General features: G+C 45.1%; 2 protein-coding genes across 3 annotated transcripts; both read left to right on the plus strand.

Moving 5' to 3' along the window:
* The first annotated feature begins 70 nt into the window (after nt 1-70).
* Nucleotides 71-8,576, plus strand: boca (LDLR chaperone boca). Its single transcript, XM_089548139.1, has 5 exons — nt 71-378; nt 460-613; nt 2,841-2,922; nt 6,042-6,189; nt 8,331-8,576. The coding sequence occupies exons 1-5, from the start codon at nt 226-228 to the stop codon at nt 8,361-8,363; spliced, it is 570 nt and encodes a 189-aa protein (XP_089404265.1). The 5' UTR covers nt 71-225; the 3' UTR covers nt 8,364-8,576.
* A 3,957-nt stretch (nt 8,577-12,533) lies between these two features.
* Nucleotides 12,534-25,885, plus strand: LOC149339375 (angiotensin-converting enzyme-like). 2 transcript variants are annotated; one of them, XM_089548140.1, is made up of 13 exons: nt 12,534-13,613; nt 14,799-14,957; nt 16,530-16,638; nt 16,721-16,861; nt 16,966-17,157; nt 18,363-18,445; nt 18,617-18,795; nt 19,547-19,671; nt 20,593-20,685; nt 21,043-21,187; nt 21,254-21,352; nt 22,573-22,695; nt 25,548-25,885. In XM_089548140.1, exons 1-13 carry the CDS (start codon nt 13,260-13,262, stop codon nt 25,720-25,722), a joined length of 1,977 nt encoding a protein of 658 aa, XP_089404266.1. In that variant the 5' UTR covers nt 12,534-13,259; the 3' UTR covers nt 25,723-25,885. The 2 variants fall into 2 exon arrangements, with proteins under 2 accessions (XP_089404266.1, XP_089404267.1); XM_089548141.1 differs by having other exon boundaries at nt 22,604-22,695.
* Nucleotides 25,886-27,016: the final 1,131 nt, after the last annotated feature.

The raw sequence follows: 27,016 nt of genomic DNA on the forward strand, positions 1-27,016 counted from the left end.
TCTATCAAAGTGTTTCTACGGGATGGGCGGTAGAATTTAGCGGTATCGTTCGGAGTTGGTGGTGTTTATTTTAATCGCATCCGCGCTTCCGTGCTTACGCTGACGACGTGCTGACAACTTTCCGTGTCGATTTGATCCGAGCAGCGGAGACGTGCCGACGAATGGCATGACTTTAAATTTGTTCGACAAGTTGTGACGTCAGGCGTGCAGTGAATAGAAATCGAAATGAGGCATCTGTTGCTCATTACAGCTCTTGCAGTACTTTTAGTAATATCGGCGGCAAAAAAATCGAAAGAAAGCGAGAAGCCGGCTTGGACGAAGAAAGACCCACGCGACTACAACGATGCGGACTTGGAAAGGCTGTTTGAGCAGTGGGAGGTAAGTGTGACCCTTTCACGAGTTCAGTTTTGAATTGCGCAAGTGTAATGAACGTTTTCCTTCGCGTTTTCCTTTCTTCAGGAGGATGAGGAGCCGCTTGAGCCGGATGAACTTCCGGAGTACATGCGGCCCGCCCCCAAAATTGACATGAGCAAGCTTGACTCTTCAAATCCAGAAAACATTTTGAAAGCGTCCAAGAAGGGTAGAATGCTGATGACATTTGTCACCGTGTCAGGTGAGCGTTAGGCCATAGCCAAAAGGTTTGTCACCGTTCCAGTTTAAAACCTGTTTAGTTTTGCATTTTCAAGTTGTCATGGGCTCGCGTCACAGTACTGCGCCAGATGATGGCGATCGCTGACGTGCAAATCACACTGCACAAACAGCACATGGGCCGCCGCGGTGACTCAGTGTTTATGGCGCTCGGCTGTTGACCAGAAAAACGCGGGTTCGATTCCGGCCGAAATTCTAGAGGCCCGTGTACTGTACGATGTCAGTGCACGTTAAAGAACCCCAGGTGGTGGAAATTTCCGGAGCCCTTCACTACGGCGCCCCTCATAGTCTGAGTCGGTTTGTGACGTTAAACCCCAATAATCCAAACCTAACCAAACCACATGGAGCTTGGTGGGATTTTTGTAAGCCGGCCAGTTTTGATGCTATCTTCAGCATGCATAGGTAAAGTGCTCGTCAGTTTTTTGTAGAGCTCTTGAGCAGTTTCCTGCAGAATGAACAATGCAGCACTGGCACCTACTGGGTTTGGGGTCAAAAGCTTGTGTCTGCAATATATCTGTAGATCTGTGCGTCCTAATGTGCACACAGTCATCGTCTTGGAACCTCGCACCTGGAACCAGACGTCGCTCTGTATAATCAGTGGGCTAGTCAGCCAAGGGTGTAATGTCATTTGGAACTACTTATAAGGTCTCTTCGATTTGGCTGCACACACTGCACTAGTTCTGTGAAGTTCTGCGGTGGTGCCGCCAGCGCGCTGCGTCAGTTCAGGCAGTTCAAGTGCAGCTTGGCAGTGGCTGCTTCCAAAACTAATGGTCGAGTGCAGGCCTGGTCATTTTCTAGCCTTGGCATCGCCGCCAAATTACAGCCCATTTAGTGTCGTTGACATAAACGGGCTCCAAAATTCCGAATCACGTGAAAAATTTTCTAGGAGCAAATCGCAATGAAGTGTTGCCATGCACCAGCCTCAGTAAATTGTCATTTCACGTGAAAAAAAATGTTGCATATGTACATGCAGACGATTTACGATTATGTGCTGAAATGCTGCCCAAGCTGCTAGTCTTGATTGCTGAGGTTTACAATTATTACTTCGCAAACAGTTACTCACCTCCTCCTTTCAAGGAAGAACGGCCATCGTTTCATGGACAGACTATTGTCATATTTTCTTCGCTTCTCCGACCTGCAGATGGGCACCGCCGCTTTGCTGCACTACAGCTGCACTTCCACTTCGGAAAGTGCAAGCCAGCTAAGAACTGGTGGTGCAATAAGGCTGGCACTTTTGCAAAATGAAGATGGAGGTGCAGAGGGTGCTTGCTGCGCCGGCAAAACGGCGAAGCTGCTGCACTCCTTGAACTGGTGCAGAAAGTGCAGCCAAATCGAGAGAAAGAGAGAGGGAAAGGCAGGGATGTTAACCAGAAAGGATTCCGGTTGGCTACTCTGCCAGCCTAATCGAAGAGACCAATAGTTTCACTGCTAGTGCCTGCAGGGGTCAGTCTGGCCTGCTGTCCCACAGAACTTGCAAGAGTCCAACTGAACAAATGCCACTGCCACTGTGGTGGCTCAGTGGTCGTGGTGCTCAGCTGCTGACCCGAAAGACTCAGGTTCGATCAGAGCCATGGCGGTCTCATTTCGATGGAGGCATAATGCTAGAGGCCCGTGTGCTATGCGATGTCGATGCACGTTGAAGAACCACAGGTGGTCCAAATTATCCGGAGCCCTTCACTGCGGCATCCCTCATAGCCCGAGTCACTTTGGGGTGTTAAACCCCATAAATCAAACCAAACCCATGAATGCCACCATAGTCCTTTTGAAGGAAAGGAGACTGAAGTTTTCATGAGAATCATGTCAATTTTGCAGAAATTCTGATGGACCTTGGCTGTGTATAAATAGGGCCCTTTGTTTTTGGGCTTTTTTCAGGCGTTCGAGGGTTAAAAATTTGACAATATTTTTTTAGCTGAAATTCAGGTACAAATTGGGTTATTCAGGACATGGTTCCATAATTCGGGCTTCATCAGGTCATATTTCACTATAAGTGCTTATTTTCGTGCGACACATAAGATGTGCTATTTTTTGTACATTTTTTTAAACAATGCAAATCAAGTTGTCATAGTGAAGGAACCAAGCATGTTTCAAAACATCGCATTCTTCAAAAAGAACTTGGTTAGTGCTTCTTTTCCTTCTTTATCCTTGTTAGTCACTACTGTGTTGAATTATTGTTCTCCCATTTTACTTCATAGGAAACCCAACAAAAGAAGAAACTGATGACATAACACGGATCTGGCAAACAAGCCTAATGAATAATCATATTTCCGTAGATAGGTGAGTGCATTTGAATGGCATTTGAATTGAAAAAATGAAAACAGGATGGAACATTGCCCCGCCCAATACATCACACGTTGATGCTTGGTTTGCTTACTTCTGGCGTGTGTCTGATGCTGGCAGTACAATGTGCTCCAAGCAACTCGCTCACGCACGTCTGTAGGAATAACAAGCCTGGGTTTGACGCCTCGTCGGTCATTGGCTTTGTAGCTTACGACACAGCAAGGCGTATTCATCTAGGACAAACTCAAAACACATGGCGAATGACTCCAGAACCACTGACAGAAAGTTGGAGCTGCGGCAAATTAGAACAATGGACTTGAAGGCGTTGACCTCTCACAATTGCTGACAAAAAATTGGAAGGCTAACCACCCCAGTATATAACAGCAGATTAACTCTACTCAAATCGGTTCAAGGTTCAAGCCAAAGGGGTTTGCAAAGCTACATAAGCAGACGACTTTCACGACTAAAAGTGTGCCCATGACATCGTGGCTGCTGTGAATGGCAACATCCGGTGGCCTGTCAATCAACATGACATTATCGGTATTAGTGATGCACACTGCCGTTGCTGCGGCTCAGTGGTTATAGTACCTGGCTACTGAGCATGAAGATGCGAGTTCAATCCTTGCCATGGTGGTCACATTTTGGTGGAAGTGAAATGCTAGAGGCCAGTGTTCTGTGTGATGTCAGGCCACATTAAAGAACACCAGCTGGTTGAAATTATCCGAAGCCCTCCACTATGGTGTTCCTCAGAGCCTCAGTCTCTTTGGGACTTTAAAGCCTTTAAAACCAATCGTGACATACACATTCTAGAAAACAGTTCCAAAAGCTGCTACACTACACAGTGATCGATCGAGCTGCGAGTTTTCAGTATCTTGGTTGTGGTGCCGTCTGATGACTATTGTGCTCCCTGGTCATTGTTTCCAGCATTAGAAGGCTTAAAAAGAGGAAATATGTTATAGTGTTGTAAACAGCCGTTGTAGGATCAGGGACTTACAGCACCAAGCATTCTATTGGGTCTAAAAAATTGAGGTGCTTTTATATCAGTGGCCAGTTTGTCAAAACACTCTGTGGTTAGATTAAATCTTGCTTGTTGATTATATCTTAGCAGCCGATGCAAATGTTGCTTCCCCAGAAAAACATTTGTGCTCCTTTCCATTTCATATTTATGCCAGGCATAAGAAAGACGCAGCAAAGCTTGATAAGATGGCTGTTTCACAGTAGCACAAAGTGGACAGCTATAATACAACTGTAGCCATGGCGCCATAAACATTTATTAAGACAGTCGAGACAGAAAGTTGGGAGGAGGAGGAGCAAAGGTGGGGAAGTTAACCGGTAGACAAAACCAGTTTGCTACCCTGCACTGGGGAAAAGGGATGAGGGGATATAAAGGTGAGGGAAGAAAGGGAGAGATGAGAAAAGGTATAAGGCGAAAAGGCTTAGGCAAAGTCACAGCCTGTCGTGCAGGCAAGACACTTGTAAGAACCGCAGGAGGACATGGCAGGCCCTCACCGCCGATGATCTCCGTGGCCAGTGTCCCAGGATCTGCAACTCCGTTAGTGGGCGCGAAGTGGTGGGTTCCAGCGCAAGGCGGAGAGGATGTCTTGCAGAACTGTACGCTGGACATTCACAAAGAATATGAGACATACAGAAAGTTGGGAGAGCTGGTTAAACTTGCTTGGTAACAGGGCAATCAATACTTGTTAGCTTAACTTGTTGATTGTTATTTCTAAGCACTCGCATGTTCCTTTACTTCTGTTTTTGGTCCGTGCATTTTTGCGTTGTTACCAGTGAAAAGAAAGGCAGTTCTGTTAAGTGAACAGAGCACATAAATTATGAACTGGCTACTGTAAGAGGAGCCTGAAGCATGGTCTGATGGTTTGGTGATCTGGGAGTAATCGTAGTATGTAACACTGTGTTCGAGTGCATAGCCTGGTCATGTAACATGAACTCAGTGCCACCATAATTTCTGATATCCCATAGCCACTGCGTCCCTTCTCACAAAGTTGGCTTTTCTTTCCTTCTCTTGCTGCTGTGCAAGCCGTGCACAGTCGTAGGAGCTGCTCTGTGAAAATATTGGGAAATAAAAAATAGTTATCATCATCAGCCTGGTTGCACCCACTGCAGGACAAAGGCCCCTTCCATATCTCTATAATTAACTCTGTCTTGTGCCAGCCTATGTAGAGGATGACCATATCTGCATATATGGGAACTAACTTACTGCGCTATTGCGTCACACCCTTAAGACAGATCTTAGTGTCCCCTCCAATTTTAAGGCGGAAGCCTTTAATGCCTCATCGTTGTAAGCAGTGGTTGTCGACAGAAATGTCACGCTTTTCAATAGGTTGAAATGGTCGTGACGTCACAGTGCGCAAATTTCAAACGGGGCCAACTGTACTTTGGATAGTAACTATGCAACCAATTAAAGGGATCATATAGTGATGCGCGAAGTATGTGGGAATGAGTTTAGTTCATTGCTTAATTATCCAATTAGCCTAATTAACCTTTATAGTCAGGCCAGATGAATAAATAAAACCAAGTAGGAAATTGGTCGAGCTCGGGAATTGAACCCCGGTCTCCGGACTGCGAGACAAGCATGCTACCACTCCGCCATGCCAGCTCGATGGTTTGGAATGAACAAAGGCGCGTCTATTAATAGGTGTCTTCGTTCACTCCCATCTTCCTCCCTTCCCTTTATGGCGAGGTTCAGGTGTCCACCGAGATATGTGAGACAGATACAATGGCTTTCCTCAAAAAACAATTTAACGACTAGCAAGGTGCACAACGAACGGGCGATGGCGTTCTATGGACTGCCTGGCAGCGTTGCAAGACGCTGTCGCGTTTCACTCTTAGAGGAGAAGCTTAAGATCTTAACAACACATCAGTGACACAAGCAGCAACATTGCGCTTAAGGCTTTCGCCTCACCGCACTTTAGGTCAACAAAGTGCCCCCCTGAATTTTTTTGTTCTGCTATTAGCCATATTTCTTCTCACCCGAAAAACAAAAAAGAACCAAAGCTGCATTTGTTGTATCATTCTGTTTAACAGTAAGTTCACTGTTATTAGCTGAGACATAACATTGCGTTCACTGCAATACACGTGTGTTTCTACCATTTCAGATACATCCTTGGTGACAATCGAGCCCTGTTCTCATTCAAGGATGGCTCGCAAGCTTGGGAGGCGAAGGATTACTTGATTGAGCAAGAAAGGCTTGAGACAATTACGATAGAAAATAAGCCATACTATGGAAAACACTTTGAAGAAAAGGTATGTTTGAAGCAGGGTCACTGTTTTCTTGCTTTATGAAGTGAGTTATCAGAAACAGTGCGAAGCAACACACAAGAGTTTGATAAAGTTTACAAGTTTAGCTTGCAGCGGACAATACAGTGAACTATAGAAAGGGAAATGTTGGGGGTAATGCTGAGACGCAGAAAGAGAGCGGAGCTGTTTATGAAATAAATGAAGTGTATGATATCCTTGCTGAATTCAAGAAGAGGAAATGGACATGGAGAGAGAATGTAATGTGGAGAACAGATAATTGTTGATCCTTTAACTCTTTCCCTACCGCGCCCTTTGAGCATCGTTAGCCCGCTAACGATGTTTTCATGCTCCGATTTCAGAACCTTCTGCATTGCTAATCACCACGCTGCAGATACAGCTTGTAGGCAAGGATTCAAAGTTTTGTTTCCGATGTAGTTTTCTTTTGTCCCGCAATGGGGCACTTTCTAACTCGCTGCGAAGAAATGAGGACGCGGACCTGCGCTCATAGCCCGCCATGTTGCCCGCAGATGACGCCTTCGCCGCTCGACTTCAGAGCCTTCCGCGTTGCTTACAGGCCTGATGCGAATGTGGCTTGTAGCCGGAGAACTTAAGTTTTGTTTCCAATATAGTCTTTTTTTTCCCCTATAAAACGGCATTTTTTGAACGCGCTCCAAAGATTCGGTACCATCAAAGTCGCTTGGCAGCCTCCACGCGCACTAAAACATAGCAAATCTCAGGACTCCGTTTAGTCTGCGAGTGATTTAATCGACGACCTGTGCAACAACGAGCCTGAAAATCGTGCAAGGCGCAGAAGATGATTCAGTTTTCCCATTGGCGATAATGGAAACCAGCCTGAAACACACGCGGCCGCACTCCGATGCACAACTGTAGGGTTTCCAGTTATTGTTTTGTAGCATGAATACTATTCAAGATAGAAATGATTTTTTTTGCTGATAGTGGCCAATACAGTAACGAACATTTTGCATATTTCAGAAAATTTTTAACATTTTTTTCTTTTTAAATACAAGCGTGTCTTTGCAAGTTTTGTTCAATTTTTTCTTAAAATCTCGTTTTTAGCAGAAAATTTTTTTTTTTCCAACATGCAACTTGTTGGTAAACTTATATGAATAGAAAGCACCTTTATTCAGCTCTGTTTTTGGGTACTGCAATAAATATTGAATGCAAAAGTTTTAGCAGAAAAAAAAATGTACTGAAACCTTCAGAAAATGGCCATTTCCCCCATGGTAGGGAAAGAGTTAAGGTAACAGTGTATTTGAGAAGGTAAACACAGAGGGCAGCAGAGAATCTGTCGGGCAGATGAAATGAACTTGGCAGGGACAGGGTGGCCGCAACCGGTGAAAGAGGGGGTTAATCGGTGATAGTGGGAAAGGCCTTTGTCCTTTAGTGGATGTGGCCTGCCCAGTGATTATGGTAGGTATAGAGCTCAGCTAGTAATAGCTGACCTTTAGCTTGGACTTCCTGTCCACATTTGAAAAGTTGCTAACCATTATTTGATGAACTGATCTAGCTTATACCTATTTACGTATCAGATTATGCGACACATGCAACTACCAGGCTTCTTGTAAAAATTAAGTGAAATATAAATATTCATTCATTGTACCAAGTAAATACGTTTATATTTATTTGTTTTTGCAGGAAATGCAGGACATGATAGCACTTATTAATGAGAAATATAAAAAGTGACAGTACTAGTATTCTCTGCTTCAGATGTATCGCCATATGAAATGCGAAATCTCGGTAACGAAAAATTCAGAAATGGTGGTCCAGTAAAAATGGTGTTCAGTCAAGCTCCTGTCTGTAAAATAATCAAGTAATGTTGCGTATGCAACTGAAAGAGTGGGTTTCCAGTTGCTGCCACGAACCAGAACTTTTAAAGAATGTACGTTCTGTGCCTTTCATTTCTAACTTTGGCATATCTAAGTACGCAGCCGCCAGTTTCCTTACAGTGTGGTCTGCGGCTACAGGAGGAGTTGGTTTGTTGGTGGTCGTAATATATAATTGTTCATTTGATTACGATAAAATCAGATTGAGGCTAATCATGGTTAGTTTCAAGACTGCTGGGGTCTAGGAAAGTTGGCAGACACCTGATACCAGGAAATAATGTTTCTGTTCCCCCTGTTCTGCAGGGACGAAGCAAGAAAGCAAGTGACGAGCTGTGACACGCATCATCACTGCAACCTCTACGGTCACTCATCTTCCAATGTTTATATTTTGACACAACTGTGTAAAGTGCACAATTTTGTATTTTTTTTTTTTTCATGCGGCAGTGTGCTTGAAAAGCGGTTATTTACATTTGTTATGTCACTGATTTCGAAAGGTATACCTTGAAATCACTCATATGCATTTTGAATAAATTTACATTTAATTTATAATGTGTGTTTGTTGGATTAGTGGCAGTCTGTAGCTGTGATGCTGATGGCTAGCCAATGGGAAATTGTGGTGGACTGGACTTATAGGAGTGCACATGCAGTACTACTAGTTGTTTTCGGGAAATTCATCCAGAAAGGTCGAAAAAAAAAATTCAGGGGGCACTTTGGCTCTCTAAAGTACTGCAAGGCGAAAGCGTTTCCTGGTGCACTGTACATTCTTTTTTTATTTTTCATGTATTTTCATTTTATGTTTATTTTTGTTTCTTATATTATTGCTTTTTATTTTTTTATTCCTTTTATTTTATTTATGAAACCCATGCACTCACTAGATGCGCCTTTATTCATGCTCAAACCTTGAGCCTTCGTAGCGGAGTGGTAGTGTCTCCGCTTAAAAAGCTTAAGGCCCTGGTTCGATTCCCAGCCTTGATGCAGTTTCTTTTTAAGTAGTGACGCCGAAACGCGGACAAATCTGCCGAAAAATCTGCCAACACAGCTGCTAACGACAGTATGAGGCATTAAAAATCATTCTTTGTATGCACTGGCCTTTGCAATGGTATATTGGGCTCGCTGCCCTTGTCTAAGCCTTCGCCCTCTGTTTCACCTTCATTCTGGTTGAGTGGTAGCACACCTGAAAAACTGCCTGATGCCCTTTTCCCTTTCCTTCCCTTTCACCTTCAACCAATTAAGTGTCCACTTTAGGCAAGATAGTTACTGACCCACTTCTTTCCTGATGTGGGGCAGCAGCCTTCCAACAGCTTCATGCTAGCACTCTCACCCCTCACCACACTCTTTGTTTTCTGTTTGCTGGGCAGCCTTTGGGTGTCCCTACCGTGGGTACCATCGCTCTCTAAAAAAGGCAAGTGAGTCCCTGGCCTAAAGCTCACTGGCACTTCTTCCTCTGACGCTTGAAAGAAATCATGGCTGCTTCCGAAATGACATGCATTTACTATCCTCACCAAGTGCTCCTTCCCTCTCCAGAACTGAAATTGAGGAATGCATTTAGCTTCTACATTCATGGATTTCGCATCTGCAGTTTTAATGGATGTAGTGCATTTAACGTCTACACTTTCACATATCCATGACTGCTTTCTCTATGTCTGACCATTTTTCCCGGTACCTCCACGAACGGACTGTTCGCCTGAAAAACGGACATTCACAGCCTTATAAGCGCACCTCACACGTGGCTATGTATAGACTGGATGGATGAATGAATTGCCGCGATGTAGGAAGATAGGTAACCCATGTTTCAACGATGACTGCCTGGAAGAAGAGCAAAGGAAAGGCATGATAACTTCTGTGGGAAGCCTTCGCTTTTCCTCACTCAGTTACTCTATTGGCAGAAAGCAAAAGACTCCTGTGTGCAGTGCGTCACTGCATGTCACAGACAGGTGGTCAAATTTGCCTAATATACTTTTGGAGCGAAAAGCTTCTCTAGGCTCGTTAACACCGCGCTTCGCGTGAGCCACCCCTCGGCGCCGCCGCGGCGCGCGCTACGTCTCCACTTCTCCTCGCCACCGGTTTACCGCTCGCCGCTGCCGCACGGTCGCCGCCGCGGTCCCAAGAGGAGAAGGTTCTTTCGCAAGGCGTTGCCAGAACGCGTGAGCGGCGGCGGCGGCCGTAGAAGAGGCGCAGACATTCGCCACGGGAGGAGGAAAAGAAGACCCAGAATTCGTAGCGAGGGAGTTGGCTACTGCGCGCTCGCCTCCTCGCCACCGTGTACCCTTTCGTTGCAGCCGCATGTGTACCACGTACATTTGCTAAGCATGCGGAAGGAGGGCTAATAACGCGCTTGCCTACACCATTATCGTGGTGCTCCCAGAGCATTGTGCGCGAACTGCGACAGCCATGACGTCAAACAAAGCATAACTGCAGCTTTTCGCTTAACCAGAGCTAAGCCACTGCCAATTTTTTTTTTAAGGGCCGCACTTTTTTTTTCTCAGCATTTTGACGGGATGCAGGTGTTTTTTCCACTCATTTTTTCTGACTGCAGTGGAGCCCTTATGAATGCCCCGTTTGTACGAAAACTTGTATTTGAATAAAATCGGCGCGGGCATGGTTGGACACTTTGCAGAGACCATGCATTAGAAGTCTGTATCATATGACGACCGGCAGGAACTGTCCGCAATAAAACAGGCTAGTAGGGCACTTCACTGACAGACACCACGTCACCCCAGATAATTATGAATGAGATTAGAAGAGACATGCTTAGAGAGATGAGATCCGGCCGATAGTTGGAACTGCTTCGCGAGTGTGTCTATTTTTTTTTTCAAGTTATCGGCTGCCAAGTTGGGGGACACGAGCGAGGGCCTTACACAAGTATGTACGGTAACCGGAGTCCTCCCCTATGGAGCGCTACCTCTCTCTCCTTTCACTTCCTCCTCCATCCCGTCCCTGCGGCTATTAAGCCGGAGTACCCAGGTTCGATCCCGGCCTCGGCGGCCGGTTTCGATGGAGGAGAAATGCTAGAGGCCTCTGTACTGTGCGATGTCAGTGCACGTTAAAGAACCCCAGGGGGTCGAAATTATCCGGAGCCCTTCACTACGGCGTCCCTCGTAGCCCAAGTCGCTTTAGGCGTTAAAAACTGAACTAAATATTTATAACAGTTACGACAGCGAAAGCTGTTATAACTTTCGCTGTAAAAGCCCTGCATTCTGCCGTGGGACCCAATTACTTGGTGATTTTAGCTTAGTGAATGGATTTTGATATAAGTTAATTTAGCTCAATTAAACTAATTGCTACCTGCCACGCTGGGCAGGTGGCAAAATGGAGGCATGGAAATCCCCCTTACCACGCTTACGGGAGAGGACAAGTGCGAGAGGGTGGGAGGGGACGGTGGCCAGATGAGGTTTCGCATGAGCATGACTAGGCTTTCTCTTACGTCTGAGGAATGGTGTATGGTTTATGGGGGTTTAATCTACCAAAGCGACTCGGGCTATGAGGGACGCCGTGGTGAAGGGCTCCGGAAATTTCGACTACCTGGGGTTTTTTAACGTGCAACTGACATCGCACAGTACACGCGACTCTCGAATTTCGCCTACATCGAAATTCGACCGCCGCGGCCGGGGTCGAACCCGCGTCTTTCGGGTCAGCAGCCGAGCGCCATAACCACTGAGCCACCGCGGCCGGCGGCCGGCTGAGGAATGAGCAGTACGTTTGTCTGCTTCACCCACCTTGCATAATGTAACTTGCGCCATCGATTTGTGGTTGCTTCCATCAACAATGACTGACGCCACAGAGATTGCCTTGACCAACATAAAGCGGCAGTACTCAAGGCTCCGTCATTTCTTGCTGGGATCCCTTCAGCGCAGTTCACCTATTCCCATTCACCATTGTGGACCGCTACTGAGCTTGCTGGCCGCCATAAGAATTAGCGATCCGATCGCTGTCTGCTGCTAAGCATCAAGCGCAACATATATACTTCTCTAGAGTTTGCAAGTATTTGAGGCTTTCGCGATCTGCACTCACGATTGTCCTTTCTGCATGCGCAGAAGGTACTGCGATGAGGGACGACGCCAGCATCGTCGTAGCGGGGTGGCAGTCAAAGTTTGTGGAGACATGATGTCCCTGTGGCATTGCTGTTCCTAAGGATTAAAAAATATAAAATGGACAAAATATAGCTCTATCGCTTCACATTCCCGCTGACCGGCGAGGGGGCCTAATGAGGGCAAAAGGAAGCGCTGAACAATGTTTTTGACAAGTGCCGGCAAGTTTTCGCGGTGGCGGCCGTCACTCCTCGCCTTGGCGCTGGCGGAGAAGGAGCGCGCTGGGGCGGGGAGCGGGCGAATCTGCGGTACGCGTATGCTGCTGCGGTGATCTCGCTGCGGCCACTTTAATTATACCCAGTTCTCATCTTTTAGACTCTGCAAACTCTATCCTTTAAGCTAAAGGGGACTAGGCGGACGACGGCGGACGACAGAATCAGAAGCCTCGGAGACAATCCACACAACAGTACTTCGTACAGCGCTGCCCGCGCTCCGTTGCTCGCGGCATAGTTTCGTTTTCGCGCTTGCATTGAGTCCGCTTGCCTTACTGCGGCAATAGAACTTAATCGTCACCAACATCAAAATTCACGCCATGTGTAACCGCTTGATTTGCCGGTATAGTTGGAGTGCGTTGGAAACCGCCGAACAGTGTGGAGCGCGGTCGAACTTTGATGGGCATTACGGGGTCCCGCTATGGCTAATGTGCTGTAGTCGTGTCACGCGCGCACGCTAAACGTGTTTTGAGGCGCGCGCAGCTTCTGTAGTGCTCGTCGCGGTTGATTCTTGTGTCGTCAAGCCGTGACAAAATTCAAAATGGCTTCTGGAGCCCGTTGCACGGGCATGCGCGGGTTGGCATTCGCGGCGTTTAATGAGGTATGCTGCCACTACTGCGATGTAACAGTTAAGGTTGTACTGCATGGAATTCTATGGGGCGGAGTTGTTTACATGTGTTAAACGCCGTTACTAAGTCAGGCCGCACTTTCCTGCGCACTGCAACAGTCGGCCCTTGCCAGCGCTGGCTTTTTTGGAGCCACTCCAGCGGAACTAGCGGCTGCGCTTACAAGAGCAGAGAATGTACCCGGAAAGGTCGTCACAGCTGACAGCTTAGACAACGTAACCTTGACCCCAGCCTTCTGAGCAGTTCCTGGCACGTCTCTCCACGGGATCAACGGGTTGTTTCTGCTGGGCGCACATTTCCTCGGCAATGACGTCACAGAACGGGTGCCTTGCCGTATCGGCTTCACGGCGCGTCTTAACTCGCTGTACTTGTCACGAAGCGACACACGCTCGATACGCGGAGGCGTGCATTGTGCGTCGACCGCACCACGCAGCCTCCGACATGGAACGCATCGTTCAGTTATCCGTCCTGTGCGCGGCAGTCGTTTTGTTGTCGGCGTTCGAAACTGCGAAACGTTCTTCGAGCACCGAAGAAGAGGCTGTGGCTGAACGATATCTGCTAGGCGAGCTGGAGTCGGCCCAGAGCCGGATGTGTGGCGAGATCGCGTCTGCCCTTTGGAACTTCAGCGTGGATTCAAGCGAGCCAAACGCTGGCAGTCTGGTGAGCCGGCATCATATCGGTCGTTTCCGGTATCAGCTCGTTAAACAATACGGGCCTTCCGACTGTGCGCTGTCGACAACAGCTTTTACAAGAGAGATACCGGGCGTGCCACCTACGATGTTCTGCAACTTTTAAATATAGGCTTTTTGAGGTAGAAGAGCACTTTTTGCGGCGTAGCGTTGTCAGCGGCGTAGCGCGAATACTGCTAAGATGTGCTAACAAGTAGGTTGGTTAACCAATATTGAATAGTTAACTTTCTAACTATTACCGCTAATCGCTTTATTTATTGAAATGCGTGTAGCCCACTGCAAGTATATCCATATCGGTTGTTACAATTTTGAAAACACTTGCGCTCTGCGCAGTGACCCAACAAATTTTACCCATATCGAGCCAAAATGCATGCGCTTTCGAAAAGGTTGCACGCAGAGCAACCCCTCCTGTGCACGTAGCTCGTCGAAATAGCTCAAATTTTTGGACCAGAGGGCCGACGGTAACTAAGTTTTCTAAATTCTAAAGACTGATATCGATAGTACTTACAGTGGGCTGCACGTCTCCGAATAAATAAGAAGATTAACAGTAACAATTAAAAAAAATTAATTATTCAATACTCGTTAACCAGCCTGCTAGTTAGCATACCTTAGCTGTATTCTGATGAGCTACACAGCTGACAATTTATGCCGAAAAAGTGTTTTAACTCAGAAAGCCTGTCTTCAAAAACTGCAGAACATGTTAGGTGAAACACCCAGTATGCTGCTCGATTTCTTACCTTTTCTTTCAGTAGGGTTTGAAGATGCGTACGGTATTGTGCACAAGCCAGGTATAACAGTTCACGCCTAATTCCGGTTTTTCTCTTTTCTTTTTTTCCTTGGGAAAGGTTCATAGGGAGCTACGAAATTAGACTGCATATTGTAAGTATTGCTGTGATGTTTATATAACTGAAACGAGCAGCTCTTCTCCTGCCTTGCTTCTTACAAAACTTTTGACTTTTTGGATTTCATTAGACTTTCAGCACCGATGTCCTGTATTCCCTCATACTGTGGGTTCATGCAGGCTGTTCCGATACTGTTGCGCAACGGAAATTGTGCTTCCTACGTGCGCGTCATCTTTGTAATTAAGTGCTCTTAGATAGCTCTAAATTAAAATAAAAAAACGAAGGGTTCTTTTTGTTTTCGATTCACTTTCAAGGCTGACACACTACAACGTCACTCGAATAACCATTTGGAGCTGTGGAAAAGCGTGACCCGTTATAATTGGACTTCTTACACGAATGCAACGCTGCGACGTGCGTTTGCAAAATTCTCCTTTCTCGGCAAGTATGCACTGGATGAAAAGAGTATCACGAAAGTAAGTAATTATTTTTATAAACTGCAGCGTAGTTGTGACTGATATTTTGACATGGAGGGAGCCAGGACTGATTTCACGATGCCTTGGAACATACTGTGAAACTGTAGGGTGCTTGAAATAAATCAGAGAGTTGCGGTCGGTTGCGCACATCTAAAGTTAATTGTCATTTTCCTTTCTAAATGGTGGCGACCAGGTTTCAGTATGTTGAAAGTGTCATCACCATCAGCCTGACTATGCCCACTGCAGGGTAAAGGCCTTTCCCAACCGTATCCCCGCAGACTTCTTAATCTCATCCGCCCACCTAACTTTCTGCCGCCCCCTGAGACGCTTGTCTTCTCTTGGAATCCACTTCGTTGCCCTTAAGGACCATATGAGAGGGTACTAGAGGTAGATAAAAAAATTTAATTTAAATTGCCAGCAAATTAACAGGATGCTAGAAATAATAGCTGCACAGTGACGTCATTTCTTCCAAAAACCAAACTGTATACACTTTAAACTCTTGTTGTAGAGCTACGTTTTCACAAGCAAAATTCGCACTATTTGTATACTAATGTGAGTCTTTTCAGCAGAAAAGTGTAGGGAAACGAGCAGCTTTTTACTATATACATATGACTGAAGCCAAGTATAGTCATTAAAACCCAGGAAAGCGTAAGGGATTGCTATTATTTTTTAACGGTGTTGTTGGTAACATGGGGAAATCGTTAGCGTAATCATTTTAGATAAAGTAAATTTTACAGAAAGTATAAGCAAATGCACCCACATGCTGCCGCTAGGATCAGAACCCACGACCTCCGCAGCTTCTACTCTCTAATGTATGTAATTGTGTGTAGCGTAACCTTGAGAGAGTGCAGAAGGAGAGGATGAAATATGACAAAGAGAACTTAATGTTAGCGACTAGAGTACGGCAGAGGTTTTTTTCTGCGGGTGGCAGGGAAGGGGGGGTGGGAGGTGCGCTACCATTCGGACGACGTTCGGAATGCTCGCCGCGTTTTGTGGACGATGTTTCGCTGTTTTCTGAAAACGGGACCTGAAAGCACTTAAGGCGAGAGAGAATCCTTTCGATTTTTCATTTGGGTCCTCGAAGAGAAAACACCAGATGCGCAAGGGCACCTCACTTCCTATCTGAGAAGACTGCAGTAGACGAGGGGACAAGGCCTTTACTTGTGCCTTTGAAAGCTTTGGAGAAGGCGAACGGAGAAGCGAAAATGTATTCGCAACAAACATTAAAAACTGCTGCGCGCTTACGAAGTGGAAGTCAAGGTTTGCGGCTAAATTCACACTAGTGCCGCATCCCATATGCTGGCTACTTTTCCAAAGATAGATATATACTCTATGTCCCGTGCCTTGCTCATTTACTCTGTTTTGACGTATTCTTGAGCAGCACAGAATACGTTAAACCCATGTGAACTAACTTACGGATGCAGCCAAATCTATTTCTGGAAGCGGGTTTTCGCTTTTTATTTTTCAATCTGCGCCTTTCGTAATTCATCGGCGTCCTCAATCTTCTACTGAGGCGTGTATACTGACGAGAGAGTTCAAATGACAGTGCCTTATTTTTTTTTTCTGCTGAAGTACCTCTATTTAGAGACGAAGCTTTCAAGCGCTCTCTGGAACCTCACAGTGTGCCAGTATAGAGGCGGTCGCGAGGATTCTGAAGCTGACTGTCACGTGACATACCCAGGTATGCGTGATTACAGTCTAATTCTCAGAGCGCTTGACATAATATTGCTGTGTTCACTAAATCCAGTACATGCTTCCGCAAGATTTGGTATGGATCTTCAGTCTCTCGGAGAATAACGGCGAGCGCCTGCACTATTTTAAACAGTGGATGAGACAGAGAGGACGTTCTCGAGGGGATTTTCTGGAATTACTGAAGATCGTCGGCCTGGAGAGCCGGTTGAACGGTAGTGACACATTCCTGTGGAAAAGCAAGCTCTAACGCTTCCTCTTCTATTATTTTCTGACACAAGTTCTAATATTTTATTTGTATGATGTTTTTTTTTTTCAGGTTTGAACAATCCAGCAGATTACATAATGTTTCTTTACGAGTGGCCCACTTTCAGAGAAGATACGGAAAATGTTTGGAACGCACTGCTCCCGCTATACCGGCAAATGCATGGCCTGGTACGGACGCGACTTGTCACAATGTATGGCTCAAAACGAGTGTCATCGACAGGACCTATAAGCGTTCACCTCTTAGGTAGGCAGGTTTCTTCGTTCCTTTGCTCGCTATGTTACAATTATATCTCGATTATGTATATCACGACTTTTCAAAACATTCGTCGTGGTCCATATAAGTGCAACATACTCTGTTTGCGACCTTGTGAAGGTGACCCGTTATCATCTGTTGAACTCTGGTTCAATCAAATATGTTTTTTTTTAAACTGAGTGTTGCATTTTAGGAGAGCAAACGTGGAGCAGTATTGTTTGCTGCTGCCCGGCGAACTTGGACATTTTTATTGATCATAACTGAATGACAGAATAGTCGACAATAGGTTGACAATTATAGCCGTTACGAATATGAAAAAAAAAAACATTCAAAGGTTCTAGACCATTACAACAGGCCCTGAATGGAGCCTGTTTGTAAAGACAGCCTTAGTAAAAGAGCGACATGGAAAAAAAAAAATCATGGTAGTAGAATAGGAACAATATGGCCGGGAACATATAAAACTTCTCGCTCTAGGTGCAATGCGTGAAAAAAAAGTTAAGAAAAATGCCACCTTTCCAGAGAGCACGCTTTTTGGTCTTTGCACTCAGATTCTAAAACTTTCTAGTTGAAAAATTTCAAGTATCTTCAGTGGCTGAAAAGGTAGTCGTTACCGATAAACTAACCAATTGGTTAAATAAGGAACACAATTACTCCTGCCTGCGCAGGCGTCAGCAATACTGCTTGAGTTTCATTCTCGCTAAGTGAACCTATAAAACGTTCTCGCATATTACGCAAAGCGCGTACCTTATAGCTTTTGCGAGCGACAACGATGCCAGTTTTTGTAAGATGTGCGGACACATAATTAACTCTTCGTGGTTACGTTGATGCTTGTACGGCAACAAGACGCACATTTGCTGCTGGGAAAATAGGATTTATAAATGTTACATATCTTTGCTCTCCCCGATCCATGACGTCATTAACGCAAAGGACTCCGTAATCACCGTTTGGAAGTGGACGGCGGCATCGCCTATACGCACTCAACAATGAGGTATTGGCGCCATAGCGGTCAGCTCGTGAAAACTGTCAGTGATGGCGAAAGCTGTTTGTCATTTTTTTAACCTTTTCTAGCTTGATTTCAGTGAAAATATACTATCTGTCATTAGGATTCAATAATCAGTCGATACAGGTCATCTGTCCTCGGTGTTGCTATAAAATTTGTAGCCCGGCTCAAAGCATGACACGAACTCTTCCACCAGGCGCGCAAGGCTACCTGACAAGCAACGAAGTGGGGCTTCCGCCGGCAGTAGTTTGGAGCGAAAAGGTACCCATAAGCTCGAAGGTAAGCGAAATCCTCTCTCAAGGCCTGCACGCTGACGTTGTGCATTCATCTAAATTTTTATATTTTTGTTTTAGCGTCATCACTCCTGTAATTAATATATACCTCACCAGCCATTCGTCACCAGAAAAAAAAAGGAACTTACTCAGGTTTTCTTGTTTGTTCTTGCATCAGGTGCCAAACCTCACTGCGGTCAGAATGTTCAAACTGGCGGAATCCTTCTATGTCTCCCTCGGTTTGCCAAGGCTGCAACCGGAATTTTGGGAGAAATCCCGGATTGAGTTGCTTCCTAGCGAAGCTGGTTTCCTTTCCGAAGCGTCGGCTTGGGACTTCTGCAACGGACACGATTACAGGTTGGAAGCTGTGCACCCCGAAAAGACGCGGAACGATAGCAGCTTACATAGAAGAAGTTTTTGCATCACGTACTGTGGATATGCTCGAAATCACCACAAGTTCTACTGTTTTCTTTTATTTCTCCTGTTAGAAATAAAAGAGCAGGTACATACGCAAAAGAAATCTAAACAGCAAATCAGTCTGTCGAGCACAAAATCAGATAATTTGATCTTCCTCATTGCATGCGTGCTAATTTGTTGAGCTCAAACACGGGAGTATTGTTCTTGACCAGCAGTGAGCCTTTCTGTGTCAAGCCGGCGGCAGGGGAACCAAAGCAACCCCCCCCCCCCCCCCCCCCTCCATCCCCGCCCCCTTTGGTTACGTGCTTGGTTTTTAGTAGAAGTGAGAAAACCCCCGATTAGAAAGAATTGTAATCAGCCGCGTCAGGTGATGCGTCATTATACATAGTACTACACTATGGTGCTCGTTAAGGTCATCATCAGAAACCGAAGTTCCTTGAACACGTTCGATCCCGCGTATTGTGTTACTTGGGCACGGATTCCAGAATTATCTGGCTGTTCGTTTGAAATATACGAAATACCCGGATTTCAATCCGACTGTCCTGACCAGTGAGGCTAACTCACTTCACCATGAGACGATGGCTTTTGCTCCCGAAGCCGCTACAGCATGCTTAATACAACACAACACCATGCATTCGTTTGGACTTAAAGATGTATTACTAATGCAGTATTTTTGCCTTCAAAAATAAAGGATCAAGATTCGTAGCGAACCGACGGTGAGCGGTCTTCGTACTGCATATCATGAACTGGCCCACGTTTATTATTTCATGCAGTACAAACACCTGCCTCATGTCTTCCGAACAGGAGCGAACCCAGGTGAGTAAATCTACACTTTTCAGGCTAATTTCGCACTTTTCATTGGCCGCTTAAAAAAATGAGCATAGGCTAGGAAATGTGTGCGATTTTAATATGCGTGTCTTACCCTTCCTGTTTGCTGGCACAAACAAAGCGTTTGAGCGCATGTGGCCGCAGGCTTGAATCGTGTCATCACAGCATACTCACTCTCCTCACTCACTCACTCACTCACTCACTCACTCACTCACTCACTCACTCACTCACTCACTCACTCACTCACTCACTCACTCTCTCACTCACTCACTCTTTCACTCACTCTCTCTCACTCACTCTCTCTCTCACTCACTCTCTCACTCTCTCACTCACTCACTCTCTCACGCTCTCACTAACTCTCACTCACTCACTCTCTCTCTCACTCACTCACTCTCACTCACTCACAGTCTTACTCACAATCTCACTCTCACTCACTCACTCACAATCTCACTCTCTCACTCACAATCTCACTCACTCACAATCTCACTCACTCACTCACAGTCTCACTCACTCACTTTGCAGACAGTGACCGAATGATTATCACGTAGATCAGCTCGTTTCCGTAAGCTGCACCAAAGAATCAGCTCAAGTGCTATGAAACGCAAGAAGACAAAATGCGAGAACAGGAAAGACAGGACGCCCTTCTTGCCTCCATGCCTATTTCGCGTTTCGGCCAAGGAAACGTGTTTTTGCAAACCTTTCTCTTGTGAACGTTTTTCAACGGAAACCTTCTCAGTTTAAAAAGAACTGCGCCGAGAAGGAATCAATAAAAAAAGGGGAGGGTGTATTATTGCTTTGCGCGAAAAAAGTAAAACGAGAAAGTCGATTTCTTTTACGTGTGCAGTCTAATTCGATCGCTGCAAACTGGGAAATGAGTGCCTGACTGAACATTCTTTTTCTGCCGCTTAGGTTTCCACGAAGCTATTGCAGATGCCTTGTCTTGGTTAGGCATTCGCTCTCGAGCTCTTCAAGAACGGATTGGCATAGAATCGCAAAGTGCAGGTAAGCAAGAAAGTAGAGTCACGGTTGTGTCGAATGGCATGAGGAGCACGAAACTGAATTTTCTTCCTTGTAGTGCAAAGCTATATCATTAAGTTCTTGCTCAATATAATTAGAATTAAGGGTAAAACTGCAGGTTATGTTGCAGTAAATTATGGCAAGTAACTCAAATGCAAATGCAACATTCCATGCAGCAAATCCACTTAGTTCTTCCTCTTAAGTTGTATGGAAGTCTTTAAAGCTGCAACAAAGCAACGGTTGCATTAAAAATGGACTTCCTGCGCAACTTTGCTGTTCCTGCTTTACTCAAGTTTCTTTATATTGCATCGGGCGAGGGCTGGACTCAATGAAACGAAACAGATGCAGGCATATGGAACTTACTTGAGCTCGCCTTTGACCACATCGGACAAACGTTCCACTCTATCGCAACAAGTAAGTGGCTTTGGAAAGTGGTGGACGAACAACAGAGCGACGAGAGAGTTGACTCACTCTATTGGGAGATGAGGTAAGTTTTGCTACACCCTCACAAGGAACTGACGTCACATGCAGTCATACACGATTCCATTTCCAGGCTCAAGTACGAAGGGATACGTACACCACTAGATGGTGGCAAGAGGCGCTTCCACCCACCTGCAGATTATGATTTTCTCGCGCATATGAACCAGATAAGGTAAGTGAGACTCACTATTATGTGAATATATAAATAGTTGTCCCATCTAATGGAGCAAGATAAAAAAAAAAGCCAAACCGTAATTCCGAACTTAAATCAAGTGAATGTTGTCAGGAGTTATGTAAAATACCGGCCAGTATTTTTTTCCGCCTAATTTTGTTAATTTTTCGACATTAATTATTTTTTAAAATGTGGTTTTAAACGCTCAGGTCTGAGTAAAAAGGTTGTCAAACGCTTCCGACGAGATAGCGTAGCAGCTCTTCATCCGGCAAAAATGAAAGCCCGCGAAATTTTAAAATCGTGCTCCGTACGCCCGAATGTGCCGCGATTACAGAGCATCGAAAAAGCGCGCCGAAATAGCGCTGTGAGCAGCAGCTGGAAAAGGGCTATGCAATGGCTACTTCTTCGGAGGCACCTGGGCTGGACCATCTTGAAAGCTCTGGACAACTTTCCTGTTCACACCTGAGCGTTTAACGCCGTATTTAAGAAAGCTAATTATAGTCGACTAAATACTAAATTAGGCTGAACGAAAAAAAAAATACTAGGCGGTGCTTTACGCATCCCCTAACAACATTCACTTGATATCAATTCGGAAGAACGCTTTTTAAAAATCTTGCTCCATTTTAGCTGGGACACACTGTAGAGATAGCTGTAAATGACCAGAAGTGGCTGCAATGATGGAGAAATCTTCGTAAAAGTTGCACATTCTTTCGAATCTGTTCTCAACTTCTGACTAGTTGGAGTGGCCCGTGCACTAGTCAGTAATGATCATCGACAAGACGGCCGCCAAGCCTGCCCACGAATCACGAACGCATGTATCATCATCATCATAACTAGCATCATCATCACCGGCAATACAGCCGCCAAGTCTGCCCACGAATCGCGAACGCATATATCATCATCATCATAACTAGCATCATCATCATCGCCATCAACAGCCTGCCACGTTCACTGCAGGGCAAAATCCTATCTCGTATTCGTCCTTACCTTATTCCCGTAAACTTCTTAGTCTATTCGGCCCACCCCATTCTGCCGCACCCTGATGTGCTTGGTTGCCTTTGGAGTCCACTTTGAGAAAGGAGCATCACTTATCTATAGCGCACGCAAAAACGAGGATGCTAACTTCTGCCGTTTTGCTATTAGCTGACTCACGATGACCGCGCTTGTGTGTCTCGAGGAACTGCAGAATACTGAACCTTTGTGCCCTCCTACGGACGCAGGTCTCTGTTCAGCTTCATCGCGCAAATGCAGGTCATCAAGTACCTGTGTGCAGCAGCCAACCACACTGATCGCCTGCACGAATGCGACATATACGGTTCAAAAGAAGCGGGAAGGCGTCTCGTGTAAGTCCGCTGGAGTTTACCAATTCCCCCCCCCCCCCCCCCTTTTTTTATACTTACGTACAGAATACCTAAACTGTCTGTGTATGCACTACACTGTCCGTGTAGGGTTCCTGCGTGGAAATTATCTGGAAGGGACATAAAATAACAGAAAATAGGAAATCACACGCGCGTCCCTTTGTAACAAGTAAGACACAGTAATCATCGATAAGAGAAATAGGAGTTCTAATTTCGAGCAGTAGCATGCGAAAAAAGGTTCCGCGCAAAAATCGGTTATATTACGTTGGACTGTTGGCAATGAAGTCAAATTTTACAGTTAGAGCGATTAGTAGAGGCGAATTCTGGCGGTGAATCCTGGGATCCCGCGAAGTAAGGTGCTGAGTCGAATAGACTGCTGAATATCAAACGCTAATCACATCGCCCTAATACGACCCGCGTGAACAACTCGAAAACAAATCAATGCTCATCGTCGCTTGAACCCACCTGAAGTCGTTTACAAAAAACAAACAAACAAACAATAGCATGACAGTTACACAGAGTAGTTCGCGAGTTTTAACTTCAAGTTTCTGATTTCTACGTGTGCTTGATGCAACTACTATTTTGTGAATCCATGATCATTATAACGTCACAGCCTGTAAAGGGCTTTTGGCTTGATAACGAAACCCGCGGGTCTTTATTACACCCCCTGAACCCAGACAGGGTACCGCGAACAGTTGGTTTTCTTTCCTTAGATGAGGACAAAACTGAGAAGTCCATATGGACACAATGACCAATGTCCACAATCGACGACAAGGGCCCTCTGTATTCCCCAATTTAAAGGTTTCCAGCAAGGCTGTCAAGTGAGGGAGAGGTGGTGGAGGTGTAAAAGCGGAGAGGTTAGCCAGGATAAGATTACAGATTTGTTACCCTGCACTGGTTGAATGAGATGGACGATATAACGTTGAAGGGAAAGTAAAGCTGCTGAGTGAAAATTGAAAAGTGAAAAGCGAGTTTTTGGAGGGCAGGCCTCAGTCAAGTGTGTATGACACATTTTGCCTGTCTTACCCTGGTTTGTTTGCGCAGTTGTAATTAAACTTCATTTCATTTCAGGTAAGGACCTTGCGTACCTCAATGTTATAGCCTATCACAAAGCTATCGGTTATAGTGGAAGCTCTGGAATCAAGAGACAGATTGAAGAGCCGTGCTTAGATTGACATGGCGCGAATTTGTATATTACTTTCAACAGAACATTTTTTTCTTCTACTGATTTTCCACGAACGCCTCAGGTACGAAAAAAAAAGGAAAGCCACGTATTTGTTCACGTGAAGAAAACCTTCCGAAGCTAGTTTTTGATTGGCCCGCACTTAAAGGCATCCGCACCGGCTTCCTGGTCCATACCCAACAATTCTGGACAAAAGCATTTTTGAACGGGAAGAAGTTTACGAACGCACTTTTTTTTGATATATTGGAACATTTCACAATAACAATCAATATATCCGCAGGTTTCCCGTCCTCAGGCTTGCATTTTTTTTTCTATTAACGTTCTTGCGATCGTCAAAAGCCTTCCTCATTGGTTTTCAGTGGCAGTCTTAACTGTTCCATGCGAGTGATGTAAAAACTTTAAAAGAAAGATTTTGCTACACAACGCCAGAATGGACCATTACCTCCAATATTTCCATAACAGTACCTTACAGTTTTCCAATACTCAAACATTTTATACAGAAATGTTGGGCACGTGTCTGGAAACGCTCTATCATTGGCTCTGCCAGCAAACACATTTTGCCAACTCCTATCAGATCGGGACAGCCCATCATAGCGTACTGTGGCATTTGTGATTAATTTGGAACGGTACAGCACATTTTGTTTGAATTCCTAGCCTTAATATAGACGAGACATTGAAATGGAGGCACTTGTACAAATAGAACTTGTTTGTTACAAGGCGGTGCGTGCGTGATTTTCTATTTACTGTTATTTCATGCCTTTCTCGGATGCCTTTTTTCCAGACAATGAAATGTATATGTCGGGCCACTTGCCTTGCTCTTCGAAACAGCCACAGGTGCTGTTGAACTTCTTGTCTGCTTATTTGCAAGACACTGGCCTCCTTGATAAACTTTGTATTCTTTTTGTGTGGCCATTTTGAAAGTAAACTGCCTAGTTACAAGGCCACAATTAATATTTGTAAACATTTTGTCCTCTTCTGTCATCTTTCTTCCCTCAAACCCCCTACCCCCTAGCGTTTTATGTGTGTATCTTGTATTCCTTTTGTATCATTCTGTCACAGCCTCATGTACTTAATTTCAAGTATTGCAGACTCACAAGTGAAAATAACCACTCTGGCAGAATACTCAGCTTTCTCAGTAAACTGCTTGGTCTCTCTGCTGATCGCTTGCAAGAAAAAAGCTTGCAGTCTGATATGCTGTCCATGTTCTCTGTTAGCGTAATCTAAACCGTAATAACGCCGAATATATATATATATATATATATATATATATATATATATATATATATATATATATATATATATATATATATATTTATATATTGAAGCGTTTTGTTTAATACGCATACTAAACGGTAGTTTTTAAGCTATCATATCGCGACGAAATTGAATTTGGCGCTTAAAGGCACTTTTTTATTAATTTCAATTTTGTCATAACAGATACGGTGGAGCACTTTTAGCTTTGCTTAATCGTCTAATTTGCTAATATTGCCATCCCAATATGATTTTAATTTGGAGAAACCAACATATAGGCTCGTTTGCTATATGCAACGAAGTATTTCTAGTGAGAACCTCATGCAACACAAGCAAAATATGCAAAAATAAAGCGCGTATATGCTGACAGCTTAACAAGAGGCTTTTTTTTTTCACCTTTCAGATCAATCCTTAAGCTCGGATCATCGGTACCTTTGCCAGACGTCATGGAAATGGTCAACGAAAGTAGAAACAAAATCCTCGATCCGTCGGCTGTATTGGAATACTTTTCACCCGTCTTGGAGTGGCTGACGAATAACAAACCTGAGGGCCACGTCGGATGGAGTAGCCCTCCGTAGCCGTAGTCTCGAAATGTTTAATTGTACAGGGTTCGTTACCATAGCCTGCATTAATTTCAAAGGCTATATATTTTGGTAGAAGACATGCCGTGCATGACTTCGGCTATGTACAGATATTCGGAATATCACTTAACAGTTGAGCGCAAGTAGAAAAACGAGTGAATAAATGAAATAAACATACCCTGTAAAGTTCTTAATTCTGTGGGGTTGCTAATTTCACACTCGCGATCAGTATGACCTGCAACTCACGGTGACGACCACTGTGCGGACTGCATTCTATAACTCGTGAAAGCTGCGTGATACGCATCGCAGAAAGTTCTGCCCTTTTGTATTAGGAACAGAATGCATAAATTAAAAAAAAATCAAACTCCCATTTCTTCGTGAAAGAAGCTTCGTCGACATCTTGCTTGCTGCAATTCATATTGAACGCGACTGTATATGTGTCTATCACACCTGGCGTTTTGGTAAAACGCTGCACAAGTTCTATGTGTCGCCTCTTGCAACACAACCATATTATAGGGTCGTTATCACATGCGGAACTGCTGATAGAAAGGGGAAAAACTATGAGTTCGAACCTAACCGCGGCGGCTGCGTTTCGGTGGAAGCGAAACGCAAGAGGCGCCTGTGTGCTGTGCGATGCCAGTGCACGTTAAAGATCCCCACATCCTCTTCGGCTGCCCTGCCGATCCTCCCCCGCAGGGACAGCCCGCCATCGGTACATGGGAGGAATGGGAGGCCCTCATTGCGTCGCAGGACCCGGACACGCAACTTCTCTGTGTGAACCGGGGTGCCAGTGCCATGGCCCTACGTGGCCTGGACACATGCGCGTAATGTGAGGGCTGTGCGGTGGCCCTGAGACCTTGCACGGTCCAAACTCACTTGCGAAATAAAGTTCTCCATCCATCCATCCACTACGGCACCTCTTTCTCTCTTTCTTCTTTCACTCCCATCTTCCTCCCTTCCCTTACGGTGCGGTTCAGGTGTCCGCCGAGATATGCGAGACATACTGCGCCATTTCCTTTTCTCAAAAACCAATTTACCAATTTACTATATGAGCATGCCTATTTAATCTTTCCTGTAATCTTATCTTGAACCTCGAGAAATATGTAGTCAAGTAAAAAAAATGACAGCGAAGAGCGTGGGTAAAGCTTGCTATTAACAGAATTTCACAGCGTAGAACTACACGACTTTCCCAGCCAGGTGCCCGTAGCGCAATGTGTCTGCTCGGCAGGTGGAACATGTCATGGCCCATTTTGGTATAACTGCTCTTCTGTTCTGCGTTTGGTTGTATGTA

The sequence above is a fragment of the Amblyomma mixtum genome, chromosome 6, assembly GCF_055824585.1.
Source record: "Amblyomma mixtum isolate Tamu chromosome 6, ASM5582458v1, whole genome shotgun sequence".
Classification (NCBI taxonomy): domain Eukaryota; kingdom Metazoa; phylum Arthropoda; class Arachnida; order Ixodida; family Ixodidae; genus Amblyomma; species Amblyomma mixtum.